Genomic DNA, 21,511 nt, shown 5'->3' on the forward strand with positions numbered 1-21,511 from the left:
GGTAGACATTTTACTGTAATGGAAAGATGAATAACAACAAACAAGAATAGTTGTTTGTTCAGTCATTATGGTAGCTGTACAATGTTCAAACTTTCCAAACAAAGAAGTGTTATTTGTTTATGAGAAATCTGTGCAGCTGTATGATCAACAAAGTAGACAGTGTATGCTGTTGACAGCTGAGGTACTAGAACTGACAACGTAGTAATGATCTGGTCTCAGTGGCTTTTACATAATAACTTGATTCCATTTATTTCTATTTCAGAAGAAACAAAATGTGCCAAACAGCCCACATCATCAACGCCAGCAGGTCAGCAACTGACTGCAAGTACATTTAAAATGTCTGAGATGTCTGAAGAGATGTCTTCCATTGTATCCACAGATCAAGGGTAAGATAAACATTGTGTAATGAACTTCTCATGGCCCTGGTGTACATGTTTGTGAAGGAAACAGAACTCCAAGCAATAGGATAGAAATCATGTTAGACCACTGTATCCTGCAGCTGTAGTTTAAATATTACTAACAAAGAAAAGTAGTTAACTGAAAGAGGTGGCCTAGATCTAGATGTACTTGTTGGACAGATCAAAAGTATCTTTTACTCAAATTGGTGTCTGCTCATATGCATGTGAATTTAAATTTCTCTGAAAGTCACAAAATTTCCGTGAAAGTCAAAAATCTTTTCCATTGTAAATGTTTTCTGTTTGTTCAAAGTTACCTATGCCAAGTTAGATAATTATGTATGAATTATTTCCTGTGCTTGGGTATGCTTACAATGTCTTTTCATGTTTTTAATCCAGTGACATGTTGATGTCAGGAGTGGAGGAAATGCAAGACAAGGAACACCAAACAGAAACAGAACCAACAACAAGGTACATAAGCTCAATTTATTTTAGTGTCACTCTACATAATTTCTAGAACACACTAAATAACTTCTACAACAATATGTAATCTTTTGTGTTATCCAAATGACGAATGTAACTATTTAACTTCCACATTGCAGTGCTAGTGGCAGAATGGGAAGAGGAAAAAAGAGTACCATATCAGAATCTTTTGTGGACCCATTTGAGTAAGTCCTTTTAGTATTTTGAAAGAAAAGACAATAAGTAGTATGACAACAGACCGGCATATCATTAATATAAGCTTTATCAATATTGTTGATTACTTTAATATTGTTCAACACTTTGGAAGAGATATATATTTCGTGATATATGTACTGACTATTTTAATAGTTGCACAATTTGCCTTGTGATAATCATGACATTATGTGTTTCACCTCCAGTGTGAGTATAGATGAGACAATTGATCCAACCAATGATTATGATCATATTGATCTGTCATACTATGATGGAGATCCGGATTATGAACCAAGCTTCAATATAACTATACAGTAAGTAAAACAATTTATTGTACAAGGGTTTTGTCAGGTGTACGTAGCTGGCTACAAATTGGTCTTGTACAAAGAGGGCACATGGTGTGTAACATAACCATGACACTGGTCTGCCATAACTGCTGTTGGGACACTATGATATACATGCATTTGTGTTTGCATATCTTTGCTATAGCCTGAAGTTCATGCATGTAATGTTCATAAGGTTCAAAATCCTTAAAATTCATTGAATTTTCAAACACTATTACAAAGATGAAGTTTACCACAAGAAATCATGTCAAATTGATATGTCTACATGTGCTGATACAATATGTTGATTTGAGTAGTAACAACACTTCCCTGCAATAAATCCTGGAAAAATTTAATTTTCTATTGTGGCACTTTTACACAATTGAAAATCTGGGTAATGTTTTCAATGCAGGGCATAATTTTAATCGCAAACAGACTACTTATCCATCATTAGCAACACATTAGTAAATACATCGTGCTAAACAACTCTTATCATAATTTGAAATTAGCATGTATATTGATACTTCTCACAGGTCCCATGGAATTGACATGGAAGACTTTCCATCTGACCATTCAGAGTTTGATGACAGAAGTGATGAAGACACCTCTCCCAATATACAGGAACAAGGAGAATCGGGTGTAACAAGAGTGAGAAGTGAGGCAGATGTTAACAGACTTATTGAAGAGGACTTCTATTTGATAAGTCTAGGCCAGTTACTTTTGTTGGCCAAAGCTGAACTCAAGTCAACATGCAGCAACTCAGACTGTAAAGGAATGCTGACCATTTCAACAAATACAGTAGGGTCAGCACTGTATCTATCATGGTATGTACATTGTCTTTGACCCTAATGTAATACTTTGATTCAGTCAGTGACACTTCATGTCTCTGGCCTTTCATAATGTTCTACTTTAAACTGGGTACAAGGTGACGTGCAATGACATACATAACATACTACAGACTTAATGTCCTCATGACAGCATGGCTCTCATCACGCTAGGAAGATTGACGTATACAGTGTTCACTGCTGTTATGTAAAGAATTTTGACTAAGTCATAATTACTGTGGATTCATGTTGTTACAGCCATATTATACATAGGTGAAGTATCAGGCCATTCACATCCTAACAGTTTTAAACATCTTGTGAATTTACATAACTGTAACAAACCCTGTAGGTTCAACACTTCTCCATGTCTGTTATCAATACAGACACAAATTTCATCAATGTGATCACAGAAATTGCTGGACAGAGACTACAGAACTGTATACGTGAACGTTCAATATGTATGTTGCATGCCTGTGAAAGCAGCTGTAAATCCAACGAAAAACACAGGCCATTCCCTATACCAAAGATAGATCAGGGCCTGTTTTGTGATCTAAGGGGTTGCTGTGTGAATATCTTGTTAAATCCTGTACAAGATTCTGAGTTTGATCATAATGTTCATATGTCCAGAGTACATAGTATTATACAAATCTGTAGTTACAAACAGAGTTAATGTTAAACTTATCTTGATACTCTATGCAGTGTTTGATCTAGAGTGCACCATTGCGCATTTTGCGCAAAAAAATCAGCTATGGCGCTATTTTCACAGGCCATGGCGCCATTTCGGGCGCAATATTTCAAGACCGGCGCCTGGTAGTTTGTTTCTGCCAGGCCACTAAGTTTTACGCCCCTGGTCTACGACAACACGAGGATTTACCGTAACGTGGTATATATTCAATCACGACTTTTTGCGACAATGACGTAAGTTGGCATGACGTCTTTGACGGGACGTGTGCAGAAGGCCATGCGTAGCTATGCCAGCGGTACGATGCCAGCGGTACGATGGTTACTATGCCGTGGCTATATCTGTAAAGCTGTCGGGTTGTCTCCTCACCCACGCCCGACGATGAAGGAGGTACAACGATGGAAGTGTCAGAAACTGACACGCAGACCGATGCTGCCGGTTCGCAACACAACCGCACCCCGCAGGTGAATACAATTTTGGGAATTTTACCTTTGACTTCGATATGTAAGGCTACCATATGTAAGCTTAGACCATGCTTAGACTGTAGCACGTTATGATCAAATAGCAAGCAATGCTTATATACGGTATAACTATTTTACATGATGGAGTGGCCGGGACTGGTATTCAGTGCATGGTGTCGTGGACGCTAATTTTTGACATTTCTTGGGATGATCAAAATATCCAAGTGGTAGGGAATGGTTATGTTTGTAAACTTGCTGCAAGTTTCCGAGGACAAGTCACTTGTTTATTTATTCGTTTGGTAGTGATTCGCATACCAGCGTGGTAGCCACGTGGGGTTTCCAGTCGTACAAAAACGGTTTAGATATTTCATATTTCTGTCATCAAACAAATAGAGAAGAGAGTGAGTGTTTTTGTCTCAGTTTAATTTTTCTCTAGTATACGTAAATCTAGTATTTTACAGGTTTGATAATTTATTTTTTTCAACTTATTTACGTGAACCCCCAAATTTTATTTTAGTCCTTTACTCTAAACTTGAAATTTTGAAGAAATATAAGATAAAGGACACACTCTCAAATCTAAGTTTATTATTTCTCTGGATACCAAAATCTAGTATTTAACATTTTTAATAGTTTATTTTTTTAATTTATTTACCCCCTCTTTTTATTTTATTCCTTTACTATTTACTTGAAATTGATTCAGAAATGGTACATGTTAGGGTGAAATTTTTATTAAAATCAGATTTGGCATTTCAGTGTTTACAGCTCAATAAAAAAATCATATTTTCTTCTCTCAGGTGAAGTGGCTGTCACAATGGCACTGGCTGTAATATGGACATGATGAATGGTAGCTGATGGTACATGTCTGCAATAAAACATATGCATAATCATCAGTACATGTATTGAGTTGAGAAAATGGTCAAAATTTGAAGAAGAAAAAACGAATAAAGTGTGTTATTAAATGTTGACTCACCTGTACGTCTGTCTTTTTGAAGAGATCCTTCTTGCGGGTGAACTGCCAGTCACTGCAGTAACTTCATATTATTTGATTAAAGGGACAGTAGCTGTCACTTTTAATAGGCTGCTTTCTGTGTTTTCATTCTGAGTATCAAATGTTTTTCTTAAAAATCAAGTTTGTCAACAAAGTCTCTATATCCACTCTATTTCTAGCAGTGGTATTGTTGACAATTGAATCTAAATTAAATTGTGAACAATAAGGGTTTACTTTACAACTAAAACGTGAATAACTAAAACGTAGTTGACAAACTGAATGCTAGTGAAATTACTTCAAGCTCAATAGAAAACTGCCGTTGTTGGATGACACACAGAAAGAAAAATATCAACAGTTACAGCTACTGCACCTTTTTGTCAATTCCTTTAGCACAGTGGAATCTGTCTTTGCAAATGGTGCCTGACAACCCAATCTGTCCATTATAAGCCTTTTAAAAACAATTAATTGCAATTTTAATTTGATTAATAATTCTGGGGGACCACTTTTTATCCGCTGGTTGGGATCAACAAGGGCCCTCTTTAAAAATTGCAAGGGGCCCAACATATATGGCCCCCTTTTTTTGCCAATGGCCCCTTTTCTTCAAGGGAGTGGGCCCACCATGGCCCCTATTTTTGAAGTCCTAGATCAAACACTGTTTATTGTAGGTATGCCCTTCTGGTCATGTAGAATACAAGTGGTGCTCACAGCCCCTTCTCAAACGACGGCTTCACAGTGGAGACCTGCTTACATCGGCCCTCCATACTGATGTCTGGAAACAATTACAGCAAAATTGCTTTATTTGCCAAGATGTTAAGGTTGAAGATAGTCAGTAGTAGTACATTCTCCAAAATACAGCGGCACTATCTAGTTCCATGTGTGGATGAATATTGGCTTTCACATCAACAGGAAATACTTACCAAGTATCAAGATAAGGAGATTGTTATTCTTGGTGAGTAACGTTACTGTAGTGACTGTTACTGTAGGCAGAGTACCGTACTATACACATTTGGTCTTCGTCCAGCATGCATTCTATGTCATTTAAGAAAAATTTGTGCATTGAATAGACATGGCGCAATCCTAATGACAATGCACATTGACTACAAGGTTGAGGGCGCTGTATGAGGTGACGGTCAAGTAAAGTCACGCTTCGTAGCCCCCCGTTTTATACGTTTTGATCGCAGAGTTTTTTCGTCATAAACCTCCGCTATGTGTTTATGAAGTATCCTGCGTTCCAGTGAAGGTAAAACTTGGTTTTTTTGCTCTACCATCGACCTGAAAATAGCGTCAGTTTGAGTTCTGAACTACAACGTGGTCTTTGAGTATCCAATATGGCGGCGGCGGTGAGGTCATCTGTAAGACAAAACACAAACCGAAAAAGTAGTACGTCAAAACAGAAAGACAAAGTCGACAGTACTCCTGTAACAGATTCAATCAGCAGATGTGGAACGTGTAAGCAGGGTGTAAAGGAAGGCGACGATGCTATTCTGTGTGGAATATGTAACTTTTGGCATCACATCGTGTGTGAAAACGTGTCAAAAACGACGTACGAGTTTCTGAGTGTTAACGCGAACGACGACAACAGCCCAATCCATTGGTATTGTGAAAAGTGTAACACGTGCGCCGCACGCATAATGAAAATGATGAGTACTTTCGAACAAAAGCAGGAAAAACTAGAAAAGGAAATGCTAGACATGAGTGTATCGCTAAAACAGTTAGACGATTCTGTAAACGAAGTAAAAGACAGTGTGTCTGACCTGAGAAATAGTGTACCCGACTACGTCAGGGAAGAAATGGATGTAGTGAGTAGACGCAGTAATGTGATGATAAAAAACTGTAAAGAGCAAGAAGGAAAAAGTGACGAGCTATTAGTGGATCAACTTATGGAAGAGATAGGTCTACCTGATATCACTCATGCTGACTTCACAGTCCAACGTGTTGGACTGAGGAGAGGTGAAACATATTCTAGACCAATAAAAATGACACTACAGAAAAAAGCAGACAGACAACGGATTTTCAAGAACGCCAAGAAGTTAAAAACTAGTGATGATAAGGAGTTAAATAAAGTGTACATCACCCCCGACCTAACCAGAAAACAACAGGAGGAAGATCAGGCGTTGAGAACTGAGTTAAAAAGGAGAACTGACCAGGGTGAAAAGAACTTGAGGATAAGAAGAGGCCACATTATCCAGCTGGATGACTGTGACCAGACAAAAAACGACTAGTTGAGAGAGACCAGCATGTAAATAGTGTACATAGTAATATATTAAATGAAGAAATCTCTAAGTCCAAGTATCCTGAACAAACCAAGCTGAACCAACACTTACATGATGTCAATGTGGAGAGGAAAACTACGCTATCTTGTATCTGCACAAATGCTCGTAGTATAATGAATAAACGTGACGAACTTTCGACATTAATCACTGAAGGGGACTATGACGTAATTGCTTTCACAAAAGCATGGACATATGCTGACATTTGTCTTGCTGAGTTATGTCTCAATGGTTATCATGCTCCGTTCAGACAAGATAGAACGGACACATTCAATGGCAGAGGAGGAGGTGTACTACTATACGTAAAAGAAGACTACATGGCTGTAGAAGTCACCAAGCTACAAGAAACAACTTCACAAATTCAGTCTGGTGTGAAATTTCCTTGATGGAGCTCCCCTCTATTGTTTGGTGTTGTGTACCGCTCACCCAACAGCTCTGAAGAAAACAATAATAATTTATACAAGGTACTTTCAAAGTCAGCTGCTCGCCATGCTGTTATTTGTGGGGATTTTAATTTCCCTGGCATCAGTTGGTCATCAATTGTTTCTGACAATCAGGGTGAAAAGTTCCTACAGTGTGTCCAAGACAACTTTCTGACTCAGCACGTTGACTTTCCTGCAAGAGAAAACAACTGCCTTGATCTGATCCTGTCTAGTGAGCCAACAATGATAAACAAAGCTACCGCAATCGGCCATCTTGGTAATAGTGACCATGTAATTATTGATTTTGAAGTTCAAGTAGTGACTGTAAATTCATCACCAGCTGGCTATGCTCCTGATCTACGCAAAGCTGATTTTCCCAAATTGTCTTCAAGTTTAGCTGATATTGACTGGCACAATAATCTTGACGGAAAAACAGCAAATGACATGTGGAAATTTTTCAGAGACACTGTAAACGCTGTTACTTCTCAATGTATTCCAATGAAGCGACGCAAGAACAGATCCAAACCTAAGTGGATGACGAGTCATGTGCTGCATCAGGTGAGGAAGAAAAGGAAGCTTTGGCGTATCTACACCCAGAGTAGAAGTCTACAAGACTATCAACGATATAAACTGCAACAGAGCTATGTCATCTCAGAGATTAGGAAAGCCAAAAAAACGTATGAAATTAACCTAGCAAAACACATAAAGGATAATCCTAAGGCATTTTTTGCGTATGCTCGTTCTAAGCAGAAAACAAAGGACTCAATAGGACCTCTGACCGACAGAAATGGAGCACTTATTGGTGAAAATGCTGACATGGCTGACATTCTAAACCACTTCTTTGTGTCTGTTTTCACGAATGAAGATATGCTGAACTTACCACAATTAGTCATGACAAGTAGTCTATCCAAAGATGAGGAGTTACACAGCGTGCAGATAAATAGAGAAGATGTGGTCAAGAAACTTAGCAGTCTTTGTTCCTTCAAAGCACCTGGGCCTGACAGTATCCTAGCATGTGTTTTGAAAAATTGTGCTGAGCAGCTTGCTTTACCGTTAACCTTGCTTTTCAACGAATCTTTGAACTCAGGAAATGTCCCGGATGATTGGAGGGTAGCAAACGTTACTCCTATCTTCAAAAAAGGTCCAAAATGTGAACCAGGAAATTATCGACCAATCAGCCTAACCAGCCTATGCGGAAAGATCCTGGAGTCCATCATCGGGATCGAATAGTTACGCACTTGGAAAAACATAATCTTATTACTGACTCACAACACGGTTTTTGCCACAGTAAATCTTGTATGACCAACTTGTTGGAGTTTCTCGACGAGATAACTCAGTTTATCGACGGAGGAGACCCGGTGGATGTTGTCTATCTGGATTTCGCCAAAGCATTTGACAAGGTACCACACTGTAGACTCTGTAATAAATTAGCAAATCATGGAATTCGCGGCAATATCGCTAACTGGATTGAGGCCTGGTTAAGTGACAGAAAACAGCGTGTTGTGATAAACGGTTCAGCATCTGTATGGCAGTCTGTCTCTAGCGGTGTTCCTCAGGGTTCAGTCCTCGGCCCAGTCCTATTTCTAATTTACATAAATGATATCGAGGTGGGCATCAGCTCAAGAGTAAAGAAATTTGCAGATGACACCAAGCTATACAGAACTGTAAGCAAGAACGATGACATAAAGAGTTTGCAGCTAGATCTAGATAAGCTACACAAGTGGTCATGTGACTGGCAAATGAAATTCAATATTACCAAATGTAAAGTAATGCATCTCGGAAGTGGAAACACAAATCATATTTATAACATAAATAGTATTCCGTTGGAAAGTATAGACGAAGAGAAGGATCTTGGAGTTATCGTCCATAAAAGCCTGAAACCGTCACGGCAGTGTGTAGAAGCAGCTAAGAAGGCAAATAAAGTTCTGGGTATGATGAAGAGAACACTCTCATGCAAATCTACAGACATTATTTTAAGACTGTATAAGCAACTAGTCAGACCGAGACTTGAATATTCAGTTCAGGCATGGTCACCTTGGCTAGTTAAAGACAGCAGTATCCTTGAACAAGTTCAACGCCGGGCAACAAAAATGATTCCACAACTCCACGATATGTCATATGAGCAACGGTTGCAGGTCTTAAAATTAACAAGTCTTAAAAGTCGCAGAGAGAGAGGAGACATGATTGAGGTCTACAAAATATTAAACCACATCGACTCCTGTAACATATCACTGAATTTAAACACATCGTCAAGGAGCAGAGGCCACGCGCACAAACTGGTAAAGCCAACTACAAGACTGGATATCAGGAAATTCTCATTTGCACCAAGAATCGTCAACTTGTGGAATAGCTTGCCAGATTGGGTGGTCAACGCAAACAGTGTTAACTCTTTCAAGAACATGTTTGACCGCTACATGCACGGAAAATCTTGACTTTCACCAGTTTTTACTATGCCACAACAGAGGGATGTTCCATTATCCAGCAATTGGATATCTATTCCCTTATCAAACTGAACTGAACTGAACTGAACTGAACTGAGATTTGATTACCACAAATTATAGAGAAATTTGCTTATATGAATACGTATTCATTGCTCTTAAAGTAGTAAATTTTACACTCAGTGTAATTGTGGTATATCTGCTTATTTTACGATATCACAAGGTGATGGAAGAATGGACTCTCCTGGATACTGTGCACAGTACTGTACATACACTATCATGGAAAACGAATCCAAAGACATTTTGGAGATTGTAACCATAGACAAACGTCAAATGACAAAAAATCAACCATCATGGAAAGAGCAGCATTTCAAGAAGGGTTAAACCAGCTACGTGATAAGGGACTGCAGATAAAAGAAGCAAGCAGTAACAGATGCCCACACTCAAATTGCATACCTGATGAGTAAGTTTGATAAAAATATTTCTCTTTTTAACTACCATATAAACAACAGCAAATCAACCTGCTTTTTTTAAAGTTGTTTCATCATACTAATATTTAACTGTAAAATTAACTACCGGTAGTCAGAATTAAAAAGAGCGTGTAACAGCTTTCATGATAAATGAACTGTGTTCTTGATAACAAGAACATGACAACATGAAATAATTCAGTTGATATTGATCATATGTTGTTGCAGTCATAGCCAAGATGAGGGACTTAAAGGTTTGTTCATCCGTCTTTATCGTAAACCATCACTAGGACATCATATTACTTAATTCCTACCTCTTTGTTGTACTTTTTCATATAGCCAAACATTACACAAATTTAGCTACATTTATTCCACTAGTACTTGGAACATCAGCAGTGCACATACTTTCCCAGCCATTTTCCCAAATTCACTTCATCATGATTGCTGTCACCATGACAACTTCTGATGATGCTTTTGAAATTAATGAAAAGGGTGACTATGTCATTTACAATAACTTGTCTATTACCGTAAAATTCCCAATTGAGGCCACACCTCTAATTGAAGCCGCACCCTGACTTTGAAACATTGTCTTGGCTCATTGTTTGCCCATTTTGGGTTTTTGAATTGTACCATAATAGAAGCCGCACCCCTTCTCTGAGCCCATCATGAAACAATGCATGCTGAAATTCACACCAGCTGGCTTGAGTCGCGTCATTGACTTGTGCAAATGATTGACAGGTGTCTTTCTGACAGAAAAAATACCCAATAAAAAGTTCCTTTTTAACACTACTACCATTGTGCATTTTGTCATCGATAGTAACAAAAGTACAAACAATGTCCCATGTATCGGCACGTTTGTGTGTATGTTTGAACACGGCCGAAGTTTTTGTCAGTGTGGTAAACACCGCCATAGTCAATTACCTGATGCAACAATTTTGAGCAACGGTGTTTGTCTACAAGTAAAATTGTTGAGAGATTGAGATACAGGGCTCGAAATTAAATTTCAAATGTGGTGGTCCATGTGGACCACCTAAAAATATTTTGGTGGTCCACATAAAAAATGTGGTGGTCCGTAATATAACAATTGTTTAAGATGGCGTGATAGGTTTGTGACGACATACATTCAAACGACAACTTCTCGCCCAAACTATGTTATATACGTAAAACGTGCATATCACCAGAAAGCTCTTTCTATGAATTTTAATGCTGTACCATTACATTTTGGTTTTTTTGGGATCTGAAAAGGCCGAATTTGGGATATTTCACCATGAAAATTATAACCATCACCTCACATAGCCGATTGTCATTTGAACAAAGCAATCTAAAAGTTTAATATACTGTCAGCATAACTGTGTCTTAAAATTTTTGAAGACGACTTAGGTTTTTTTGACAATCACCAGTCATGGTTTTGAATCATGTTTTGTTCATTACTTAGTTTATTTAAACTACGAATATTAAAATCCTTAAATGTGTTTGGAAAAATCTGAGACACGGTTTGGAGACCATCTGTACGACTTTCACCTGTGAAAATTTGGTAGACTACCTGTCATCCCTTGTCGACTTACACTATTTAGACCAAGAGAATCGTGCTAAAATGGCAAGAAAAGAAAATGGAAAAACACAAGAAGTTTGTTTGCATTCCTTTGTTGGCATAATTTTCAAGAGCGAATAATTTTTTCGGCATATCTGATGATACTATACTGAAAACTGACCACCTTCAAAGGCCATGTCCTTAGGAAGAAATGGCATGGAAAGGATAGTTTTTCGGAGTTTTGAAGGAAAATACAAACCTATCACGCTACCTTAAGATGATTTTGAGTTGTCAGTTCACATACTCTTATATTCAAAATTATTCCGCCAGGTATCGGCTGTTAACAATTATGATGACAAAAATCCCACTATTTGCTCCATTGAACTTGAAATTCACAATATTATTTTTTCTGAACTTTATTATCTACTATAGAGAGTCAAAATACTTCCACTCATAAAAACCAATAGCAACCAGTAACAGAACCCGATTTGAACACTGCCTGAACACGAATGGGCCTGGGCAGCGTTTCCGTTACAATTTCAAAACTTGCGTACGATTTTACGCAACTGAGTTTTTATTTGCGTAAAATGTATTCAAAATGCGCACGGTAGGAATCAGTATCTGAAGTGAGCTGGGCAGTCTTTTCTGTAGAACTTGGGGGTTTCCTGTAATGCGCATGCTCTATTAACAAAAAACAACAACCTGGGGGCTTCAAGGTGTAGCTGAACGTTTGCCATGCTGTGATGCATGTCCCGTATATGATCGTTGAGCAGCCCAATGAGATCATGTTCAAAGAAAATACCTTCTGACTACGAAATTAGTGTTTTCAAAGGGCCAACAAAAGCAGATACTGTTCAAAGTCCAGCGGACCTCTCAAGAATGCAACCCGACAGAGTCTAAATGGTCACCCGTAAACCACTTTCCAAATAACATGCGACGTAATGACCATTAACTGTATTGTGTTACCAACAACGTAGACTCGATCGATTCTCGAATTTTTTGCATCTGTAGTGCCATTGTCTGTACAGAACTGATTGACATGACGTTTTGTGATGATGAAATACAATGTTGCATAAAGTGCTGCGGTCTGCTAAAGTCTAAAATGTTGCAATATCATGATAAATGTCACTTGCAAGCAGGTGCATATGTTCTACTTTTGTCCTGCATTGAACCACGTTCAGGCAATGTAGTGCGGGCCAAGTACGTCGTCTTCAAAAATTTCTGACGTAAGTGGTGGTCCATTTGGACCACCAACATTTGAATTTTGGTGGTCCAAAATGAAAAAGTGGTGGTCTTTGGACGCAAGACCACCGTTAATTTCGAGCCCTGCATATACCATGTCTCAAATACGTAGTTTTCATTCAATACCCACGTACCCTTACCGATGCCTGACATACAACAACACCACCTGCATCATATTGACATAATGAACTGCCTATACTGTACTGTGGCTGCTGAATGACAATGGTGGGTGCATATAAGCTTGTACAGGTTCCGTTTTTGATCATGAGAAAATAAAATTTGACCACAAAACAGTTCACAAAAACATGCCAGTAAAGTTACCAAAGGTCATTCACTTGCCTTTATTACACTATCCGAGTATGAGCCACCGGTTTGGCAACACAAGACAGCTGTAAATCAAGGGGACCCATCTGCCATGGACGCTTAATTTATGCTAATTTTATGCACGATTTTTTTTCAACACCATTTGATCTTCTATCGCTTTCAAAATCGACTTGTACACGTCCAAAGAAATTGATTGTACAATCTCTGAATACAGAGGTGACATTTTTGTGAAATTTCAGCGTCCAAAAACCCCTAAACTTGAAGCAAAGACATCATGCATGCGCTGCAGTGCTGGTCAACATGGCCGACCTTAGTGAGACTATTCTATTTAGGGGACGGGGGTCAGCAATGTCAGCGAATCAAGAAAGTACTGGGAAAAGGTGTCATTTCCTTACGATGCTGTCAAGGGAACTCCAGTTTCCCATTATTTTAACAGTTTCCTTATTATCTAAAAGGAATTTTAAAAGGAATTTTACCAAGTTTAACGACCAAATACACTACGTTTCTCTTTTGGAGTTACACTAGGGTAGGGGCTTTTTATGCGGGTAATTTATTCACGCAAAATTCATTGGTACTAATTTGCATAACAATAGCGATTGCCCCTGCAATGCTTGGTGAGCATTGAGAAAAATATCGAAACACAGGAAATGTACCTAATTGAAGCCGCACCATGACTTCAGTGCGTGGTCCCAGGGGTCCCTCAAAAATGTTTCTAATACAAGCCGCGGCTTCAATTGGGAATTTTACGGTAAGTATGTAAAGGCAAGTCAGGGTTACTACATAGCTAATCCTGCAATGCATGAACCTATGCTGTAGATGAAACACTGAGCACCTTCTTATTGGCAGTTAATCCTTCCTCTATCTCTTTTTGTGTAGAGACCACATACCCTGGTATCACACATTCATTTGATATATGGCATGCTGCCAAGAACCTTGGGAAAAAAATAACGAAGGTTTGTTGCTGTTGCAATGTTAAATCATAGGACCCTTATATGTTTGTCATTTTTCATCAAGAATGATGCATCACTTGGTTTGAATTAGCTGTCCTCTGTAGTGTGAGCTGCTGCTATACATGCAATAATGCTTAGTTATTTATGCCACCATAAAGCCCATTTCACATACAAATAATTTTTTCCCTGACACCTACATTTTAATATACATTTACTGATTTCTTAAATCGTTGTCAGTAAAGTGTTATCTTTTATGAGGATTGAGTCAAGTTTTTCTTTTATCTGCTTTCAAGGCTGGTCAGCAGAAGAACTGTAAAGCCCTTCAGAAATGGAGCAGGCATATCAGGAATCATTTTTGGTATTGCTGCCAAAAAGCTTCAACTTATGAAGAGTTCCTGGTAAGAGTGTATGAATGCCTTTTGAAATACAAAACGTTCAATTTATTTCTGTTGATGGAAATCACACTTAGCAGTCCACTCGTATGGACATTATTTGGCCAAAGAAACAGAGTGAGGGAGGAGTGTTGCCGTACACATTTTCAATCTTATTATTCCCCCAGGACAGTGTCCGTGGGGACTTACAGGTTTGGTAATATCTGTGCGTGCATGTGTGCATGCGTGCGTGCGTCCGTTCACGCAGATATCTCGAGATGCCTGGAGCTATTTAATTCAAACTTGGTTCAAGGATTACTTTATATGTCATACATATGCACGTTGATTTGTTTTGTGATAAGATCCAATATGGCTGCCGTAGGCCATTTTGTTACGATTTTTTCATGTATGGAGCCATAACTCAGACATATTTCCACCAGTATCATTCAAAGTTGGTACAAGGACATTGACCTATTTCATACATATGCACATCAATTTGTTTCATGGCATGTAGCATTATCATGTCAATTACTGAAGTTTCGTAATTAGGCCGTTATATCAAGAAATACTGCATCAAATTTCATGAAACTTGGTACAGATGTTAAGCTCACATTACTTTAACAGTGAAAAAGACATTTATCAGTGTCATTTTAATTAATTTGTAATTGCATAAGTAAAGAACTTTCCTAATTTGAGTGATATATCTACAAATACTGTGTCAAATTTGATGAAACTTGGTACAGATGTTGATCTCGTAATGTTGTAAATACTGCATCAAACGTTATAAAATATAGTACCGGTGATAATCTGTCAGTGTTACGATAGGATGCAATAATATTTGGCAATGTCATCCTGTCAATTAATTACTAATTGACTCATTTAATGACCTTTTGTAATTAGGATGGCGGCCTACATTGGTTTTATGTTGTCACCACCATAGAACTCATTGGCCATTGAGCTCCATCTGTATCGCAGTATTTTATCACAGACCTAATTAATGAAGAGGACTCTATCCTCTCTGAGGACTTGCAATTAAAGTACCCATTTACAAGTAGGGACTGTGTCATCAACGATTACTTGTTTGTCTCATAATTTATGTTAAGTGTACATCTCACTCTCTAGACCCATGACATTTTATGATTTCATTTTAGCTAATAGAGACTGTCTATAGAAACTATTAGTGTGGTATTTTTCATTATGAGGAATGTTAAAATGTATGATAACTGAAGTATTTATTATGCTTCCATCACAGGGACTTTGGTGTGGTGTGATTCATCATGTTACAAATGAACACGAATGGGTCTTATCATATGGCCAGGGAACTAATTCTTGTAACCATGGACCTCTAACAGAATCTGCAGACAGTGACAAGGAATGGCTAGAAAAGGGTAGTCCAGCTCATGTAGCACTGGTGAAAATTGTCATGGACAAGAGATTTACAAATCAAATTCACTACTTCGTAAATTGTAGGTAAGTTGGCAGGTTTATGTTAAATTACAAAGTAATACACTGATGTAAATGATGGAAATTTGCCGCGGTACCTGCACATGTAACTCTAAACAGGAAGTCTTCAGTCCCTGGTTCTCGCATAAGATGTTGTTGACACTGACTGTCCATGTGATTTTAGTCCCTTGTTTTCATAGAAATTTGTGCATCTGGTTAGTCAATTTGCTCACAGATAAAGCTGATAGAGAACCTCTCTTTTAAGTCCTCAAACTGACAGTAGCATATTCTGTTCCCACACATCTTTGATTCCTTTTGCTCGAATAATGCAAAGTTTGTTGGTTTCAATTTTTGCAGAAGTACTGCTGAGTTAGAGACATTCCAGCAGAGTATACTTGTGTATGCTGCAAAGAGGTTTTCATATGTGCCACCAGTATACAGAGCCCGGAATCGTTTAGCAGCAGTGGATCACAATGTTCACCACAGCAGGGAAATTATGAGAAACAAAAAGGGTGAAATTGTGTAAGTAGAACACGACATTTACTTTGCCAACTTTGCAGAACAGTAGTACTATTATTACTACTCATGTGGGAAATTTTCATAGCCATATCACTGTTTGTCTTTTTTTTTAATTTAGGGTCTTTGTTTATCAGAATTTAATTTTATGTTCTTCCAAAGGTTATATTTTTATGGCTCCATGAAAAACAGCCACTACCCTGGAGAAAGGCTGATTGGATTCCAATAAAGAACAGGAACAAGAATGTTGAACTTTTACCTCAGTGCTACTTTTGTATCACATTACATTCATGGAAGTTTTGGGGTGTATTTGATCTAGCAATGTCAAACTAGTACTGGGAGGTGCTGGCAGTAAGATCACATCCCTACCCTGTTTCAGCAAATCAAAAGGCATCATTGAAAGTTATTTTGTAGGGATGTACTTCACAACCATGATTGAGAGGTCAATGTTACACTATCCAAACTTTTAATATTGCATTGTCTGTGTGCTCATGAATGACTGATAGACAATTATTTTTCCTCACACTGTCCTTGACACAACTTTTAGTATTATCATTTTAAGCCAAGGTCACAGAGAGACTGATGAGAACTACATTCTACTTCATTCAGCTATCATAGGCATTACAACAAGAAAAGTGGAAGGTGGAGTGCCTATCCAGTGAAGGTAAACAAGACATACCCACAAGTAGCTCCATTGAAAAAGCTTATTATAGAGAAACGACAGGCTGACCAGGGGAGGATGCAGAAGAAGAAGGATTCAGAACCAGGAGATCCATGCAGAATATCCGCACACGTTGCACCTCTGAGCCCACCGCCAACAGCTTCAATTGTCCAGGAGTATGTTTCACGTCGACAATAAATGCAGCAAAGTGAATAAACTCTTGAAATGCCATTAAGTTTGCCACAGTTTTTGTAGCAGAACATAGCAAGAAAAAAGTCTAAGGTGCTTTATAATGTGGACATTGTGCTATGCAAAGTCCAAAGAAAGTATAAATTATTATAAATTTTCTGTTGCCTTCAGTTACTATGTGATCAACAAATTTATACAGTCTATTGGTGTGCAACTAGGGTTGTAGCCCTGTAAAGGAGATATCCCATGACTCAGTCAGATTAAGAAACGTACATTGCTGTTTAAAAGTTCAAAATTTGTGGAATCCAAACACATTTGGCATACAAATGCAATTTTCAGCTGATTTTGTTGTTTTATCAGGTGCTGCCGTTAGGGTTAGGGTCAGAAGAAGCCTTTGGGCAACAAATGTGAGAGCTCACAAATCAAATTGTTTTTTTGGTAAATTGATATACCGTGGTACTCTAAGTAGGGCCACCAATAGCATAACCAAGAAAGCAATGGTAATATCTTTGACTAGAAACAACAGGAGGAACAACATAAGGAGATTTTTGATGTTTGTGCTAAAAACGCTTTTATGTACAGTCAATGAGAATCAAATTCTTACACTGTATACTCCTTTGTTGAGGTAGTTAGTAAGCATTATTCTTCCTGAAGCAGTTTATCGATTTCTGTATAAGTTTTATTGTTGTTCTGTATAAGTTTTGTTGTTGTTGTTGTTTTCATATCGAACCACTCAGGAGGAAGAACTCTTCCGTCCCGCAGGCTTGTACATGCCCTGACATTTACCTCTCAATAAGCAGTGTCACCAGTGACAACAAAACAGCCAGGCCAGGTATAAATAAAGATTGTTCTGTTTTTGCAAGGTAACAGTGTTGGCTAGTGAATTTATTTAACTATTTCACATTTTATGCACCAGTTATGCACCAGTTACTGGGATAGGAGCAAACAAAAATTATTGTTTTCAACAGATTTATTCATTTTATAACAAAACATCAATTTGAAAGGAAAAGTCAACATGTTTAAGTTACAACATAATCACTGACAGAATAACATCAAATGTAACAACCGATTAAACTTAGGCCAATCTCCCAGGATTAAATCCTGTGTATTGTCCAAATCTGTCTGGAACTTATCACGGATGGCCCACACACAACAACTAGGAATGACCCTTCTGTCCCCGGCACCCAGTCTTCCATACTGCCACAGAATAAACTGCCTGTACGCAGCATGTCTGTTACACTTATTCAGGTCTGCATCCTCGTTCAATGCCAACACATCCCTTCGGTAAGCCCTGGCTATTGCCAGGACCCCTTCGTTCAAGCAGAAGATTCTCAAATCCTAAAAGATAAAGAAAGACAATGTTAGAGGTAATTTAGAGTTTTGGAAAAAATTGATTCCATTGATCCTACCTCTGTTTGGTCTAGATCAATGTATCCTATGATAAATCAGTGTTAACTTGAGTTAGTTATTTTCATGATTTGGTGACTTTTAATGTGGAACTTTTGTGGAACTGTGAGTGAACATGACACATGGAAGTTAATTGTTATCAAAATTATCATCAATTACAGACTGATGATTCTTGCAGATTTTGTGCATTGTCTTAAATAATACGATGACTTCACTGAGTAGAGTCAGTGCAGCTACCTGTACTGCATGTTGATGCTTATAATAATCCCAAAGTCAGTGAATCAGGACTAACTTGCTGGATTGCTTTCAGTTTTCAGAAGCATGAGTAGCACAGTTTCAAAGCTTACAAATTAACTACTCACCGGTGATTGTGACATACAGAATTCATGAGGTCTATCACAGCACTTTCTCTCTGGTTGTGTGGGCATTTCCCTACAAAATGTGCAAACACACCAATCTGGTTTGGATGATGATTCTGACGGATGGTATCCGCCCACTCCAGGTTGTTGTGGTTGCGGTACTGCCAAGTTAAACACAAGACTGGGTTGTTTCTCAATAATCTTTAGCAGTAGGTCATTTTTTTCTGTGTCGTTCATTTGTTCTATCATGGCCTGAAAGAAAATGACAAATTTTTTACATGCATGTCTGTGCACCAAGTTTATAAAGACATCATTGTGACTGAGCATAAGAGCACACACCATGATAGTAAAATAGCTGTACCAGCGCTAATGTGGACCCTTTGGGTCTGAAGATAAAAAAAAGGCAATATTCACACACATATGTGATAAATGGCTTACCCGTAACGTTACCTTCCTCTGTTCTATATTGAGTAAGGCCTCATTACTTGATGTTGGTCTGGCTTCTGTGGTAGTGTGTCTGCCCCTTCCTCTACCTCTTCCTCTTGCACGACCTCTGCCTCTGCCTCTGCCTCTGCCCCTGCCTCTGCCCCTGCCTCTAACTGTGCTTGAAACATCGATGTGCTCTTGGCTGTCATCGGATGAAGGTGGCGGTGATGTCTATGTGAAAATGTTGAGCAAACATGTCAAAACCAATGAAACAGACATTCCATGCTAACGATACAATCCATCTCCCAAGAGCAAATCATTATGAAGACTATGACAGGTCTAGCAGTCAGATTATGAAATTTGTATTTGTAGGGACCTTTGGCTGAAAAATGGGTACAAAAACAAGACAATGAAATATGTAGAAACACATGTACACATACACAGTGAAAAAAAACAAGTAAGCAAAATAAATCTGAACACTAAATGATATGTATGCCGGAGCATTTCAAAGCGTTACATTAGAATCAACTTGCATACTCATTTCTTTCAATTACTCTACTATGCTATTTTCAGCGTCCATATAGTTTGCTCTTTACTTTCATGATTTCATTGCTGTTCATTTTATTTTTAATCGACTTCCCAAGGCTGATTTACTCAGTTTTATTGTTTTATTGTGCATAGGCCTTTATTTCTAGGGTCTCTTATTTATGTAAGTTTATAGTTATGCATGATTGTTTATCTTTCTTTGTGTTATAGTTTATTCACATCTTGTATTGACTGCACTCCTATTTTCTAAGGTATTTTATCTGTAAGTCTGTTTCTATTTAGCCAAAGACCATAGTGCTGCCACAAACATTGTTTGTGTGCGCTGCATATACAGCTGTAGTGGCTCACTGCTGGTTCTGCATTGTAGCTTTTACAGTCCAAACAAACTAGCGTTGTCTTGCAGATTCTCCCTCTTTCCTAACGTATCTTTATTAAAATTCTATCAGAAAATAACGTCATATTCAAATAATAGAAATCGTGTTTACGTTTTCCATGTTGGGCTACGCTACGCCTGAGATCAGAGAAAAACGCTCATGGGATACGCACTATAAACCCACGATAAAATGCTTGGACTCTTTGAGGGTCAACTCAATCCGTGAACGTAAAAATGCAAGTTTGATCATCGTAAATCCAGTTTGTTTAGCGTGAATGTAAATTCTTTTATCCTCTACGGTCATTGGTTCGAAATAAGCAAGATGGATAGGCTATGATTATATAGTCTGAGAAAACAACATCAGCCCGTGGTCAACATGAACTTCCGGCCACAACGCGCCGGTCATCACTCATCAGACAGCCCAGCCATGGAGTAACGTCGCGCCCAACATCTACGGCTGTAAAGTGAGGCTTGCACTGCACTGCAAGCGATTTTTGTTTTTGCAATAAGACAGATCCGTCCTTTCGTCGTAGCCCCCGAATAATACAATGCTGGATATCGCTGATGTGAAAGTATCGGGGAAAGTATTCACGTTCATGTAGACTCGACTGCAACGTAACTACTTTGCCGTAAGCAACAACGCATAAGCTTACACAAACACAGGCGGCAGCGGAAAACTTTGCACATATGTCGTCGAGACATCATAGCCGTTTATCGAAAAATCACAATTCTGCGAGTGTTGTGCGATTCTTACAACTCAATCCTGGATTCAGGCCACAGCTTTGTGATCGGCATATTATTTCAGGCGTCCTACAAAGGTTTCTAAATCGCTAAAAGTTGCTGGATGTGTTTTCTCGATAGAAATGACGGTCAAAGTAAATACCTGATGAGTGAGAAAAGTCTGCATTCGAACATGAACATGTTGAATTTGCCAGACACGTGCACTTGTTTTGAAAAAAATATATACATATGTATTACTTACGTCTTCCGTCGAGTCCATTGTATGAGTTCACGAGAAGTTCACTCGGCCCATTTGTAAGTCACACGCCAAGTTCCCGTTCTCGTTTAAAATATCGCTGCGTGACGTTGCATTCATTGCGTTCTTAGTCACGTGAGGAGCTCCTGGAAATGGCGGCCGATTTCAAAATTCCGCGAAGATACCAAAACTTTATTCAACGAATCCGTCGCCAGTAGGAGACAAATGAATGTAAATGCAGGTAATGTGGCT

The 21,511-nt window shown here is 38.4% G+C and overlaps 3 protein-coding genes across 3 annotated transcripts in view; all 3 read left to right on the forward strand.

Annotated features, from left to right (window-relative positions):
* LOC139140114 (alcohol dehydrogenase-like) overlaps positions 1 to 21,511 on the forward strand; it is a 125,971-nt gene that overhangs the window by 14,137 nt on the left and 90,323 nt on the right. The window lies entirely within an intron of this gene.
* LOC139139703 (uncharacterized) lies at positions 286 to 2,429 on the forward strand. The gene is made up of 6 exons (XM_070708561.1): positions 286 to 386; positions 795 to 866; positions 998 to 1,063; positions 1,277 to 1,384; positions 1,927 to 2,217; positions 2,372 to 2,429. Exons 1-6 carry the CDS (start codon positions 337 to 339, stop codon positions 2,427 to 2,429), a joined length of 645 nt encoding a protein of 214 aa, XP_070564662.1. The 5' UTR covers positions 286 to 336.
* Positions 5,012 to 17,181, forward strand: LOC139139704 (uncharacterized). The gene is made up of 7 exons (XM_070708563.1): positions 5,012 to 5,297; positions 9,702 to 9,941; positions 13,919 to 13,995; positions 14,286 to 14,390; positions 15,616 to 15,833; positions 16,164 to 16,328; positions 16,932 to 17,181. The coding sequence occupies exons 2-7, from the start codon at positions 9,938 to 9,940 to the stop codon at positions 17,179 to 17,181; spliced, it is 819 nt and encodes a 272-aa protein (XP_070564664.1). The 5' UTR covers positions 5,012 to 5,297; positions 9,702 to 9,937.

This window comes from Ptychodera flava, chromosome 9, assembly GCF_041260155.1.
Source record: "Ptychodera flava strain L36383 chromosome 9, AS_Pfla_20210202, whole genome shotgun sequence".
Classification (NCBI taxonomy): domain Eukaryota; kingdom Metazoa; phylum Hemichordata; class Enteropneusta; family Ptychoderidae; genus Ptychodera; species Ptychodera flava.

Coding starts and splice junctions, on each gene's coding strand:
- LOC139139703 (XM_070708561.1), top strand. CDS start 337: ATGTCTGAGATGTCTGAAGAGATGTCTTCCATTGTATCCACAGATCAA. Junction 867..997: donor GAAACAGAACCAACAACAAG/GTACATAAGCTC, acceptor TCCACATTGCAG/TGCTAGTGGCAGAATGGGAA. Junction 2,218..2,371: donor TCAGCACTGTATCTATCATG/GTATGTACATTG, acceptor TCCTCATGACAG/CATGGCTCTCATCACGCTAG.
- LOC139139704 (XM_070708563.1), top strand. Junction 14,391..15,615: donor CAACTTATGAAGAGTTCCTG/GTAAGAGTGTAT, acceptor CTTCCATCACAG/GGACTTTGGTGTGGTGTGAT. Junction 15,834..16,163: donor CACTACTTCGTAAATTGTAG/GTAAGTTGGCAG, acceptor CAATTTTTGCAG/AAGTACTGCTGAGTTAGAGA.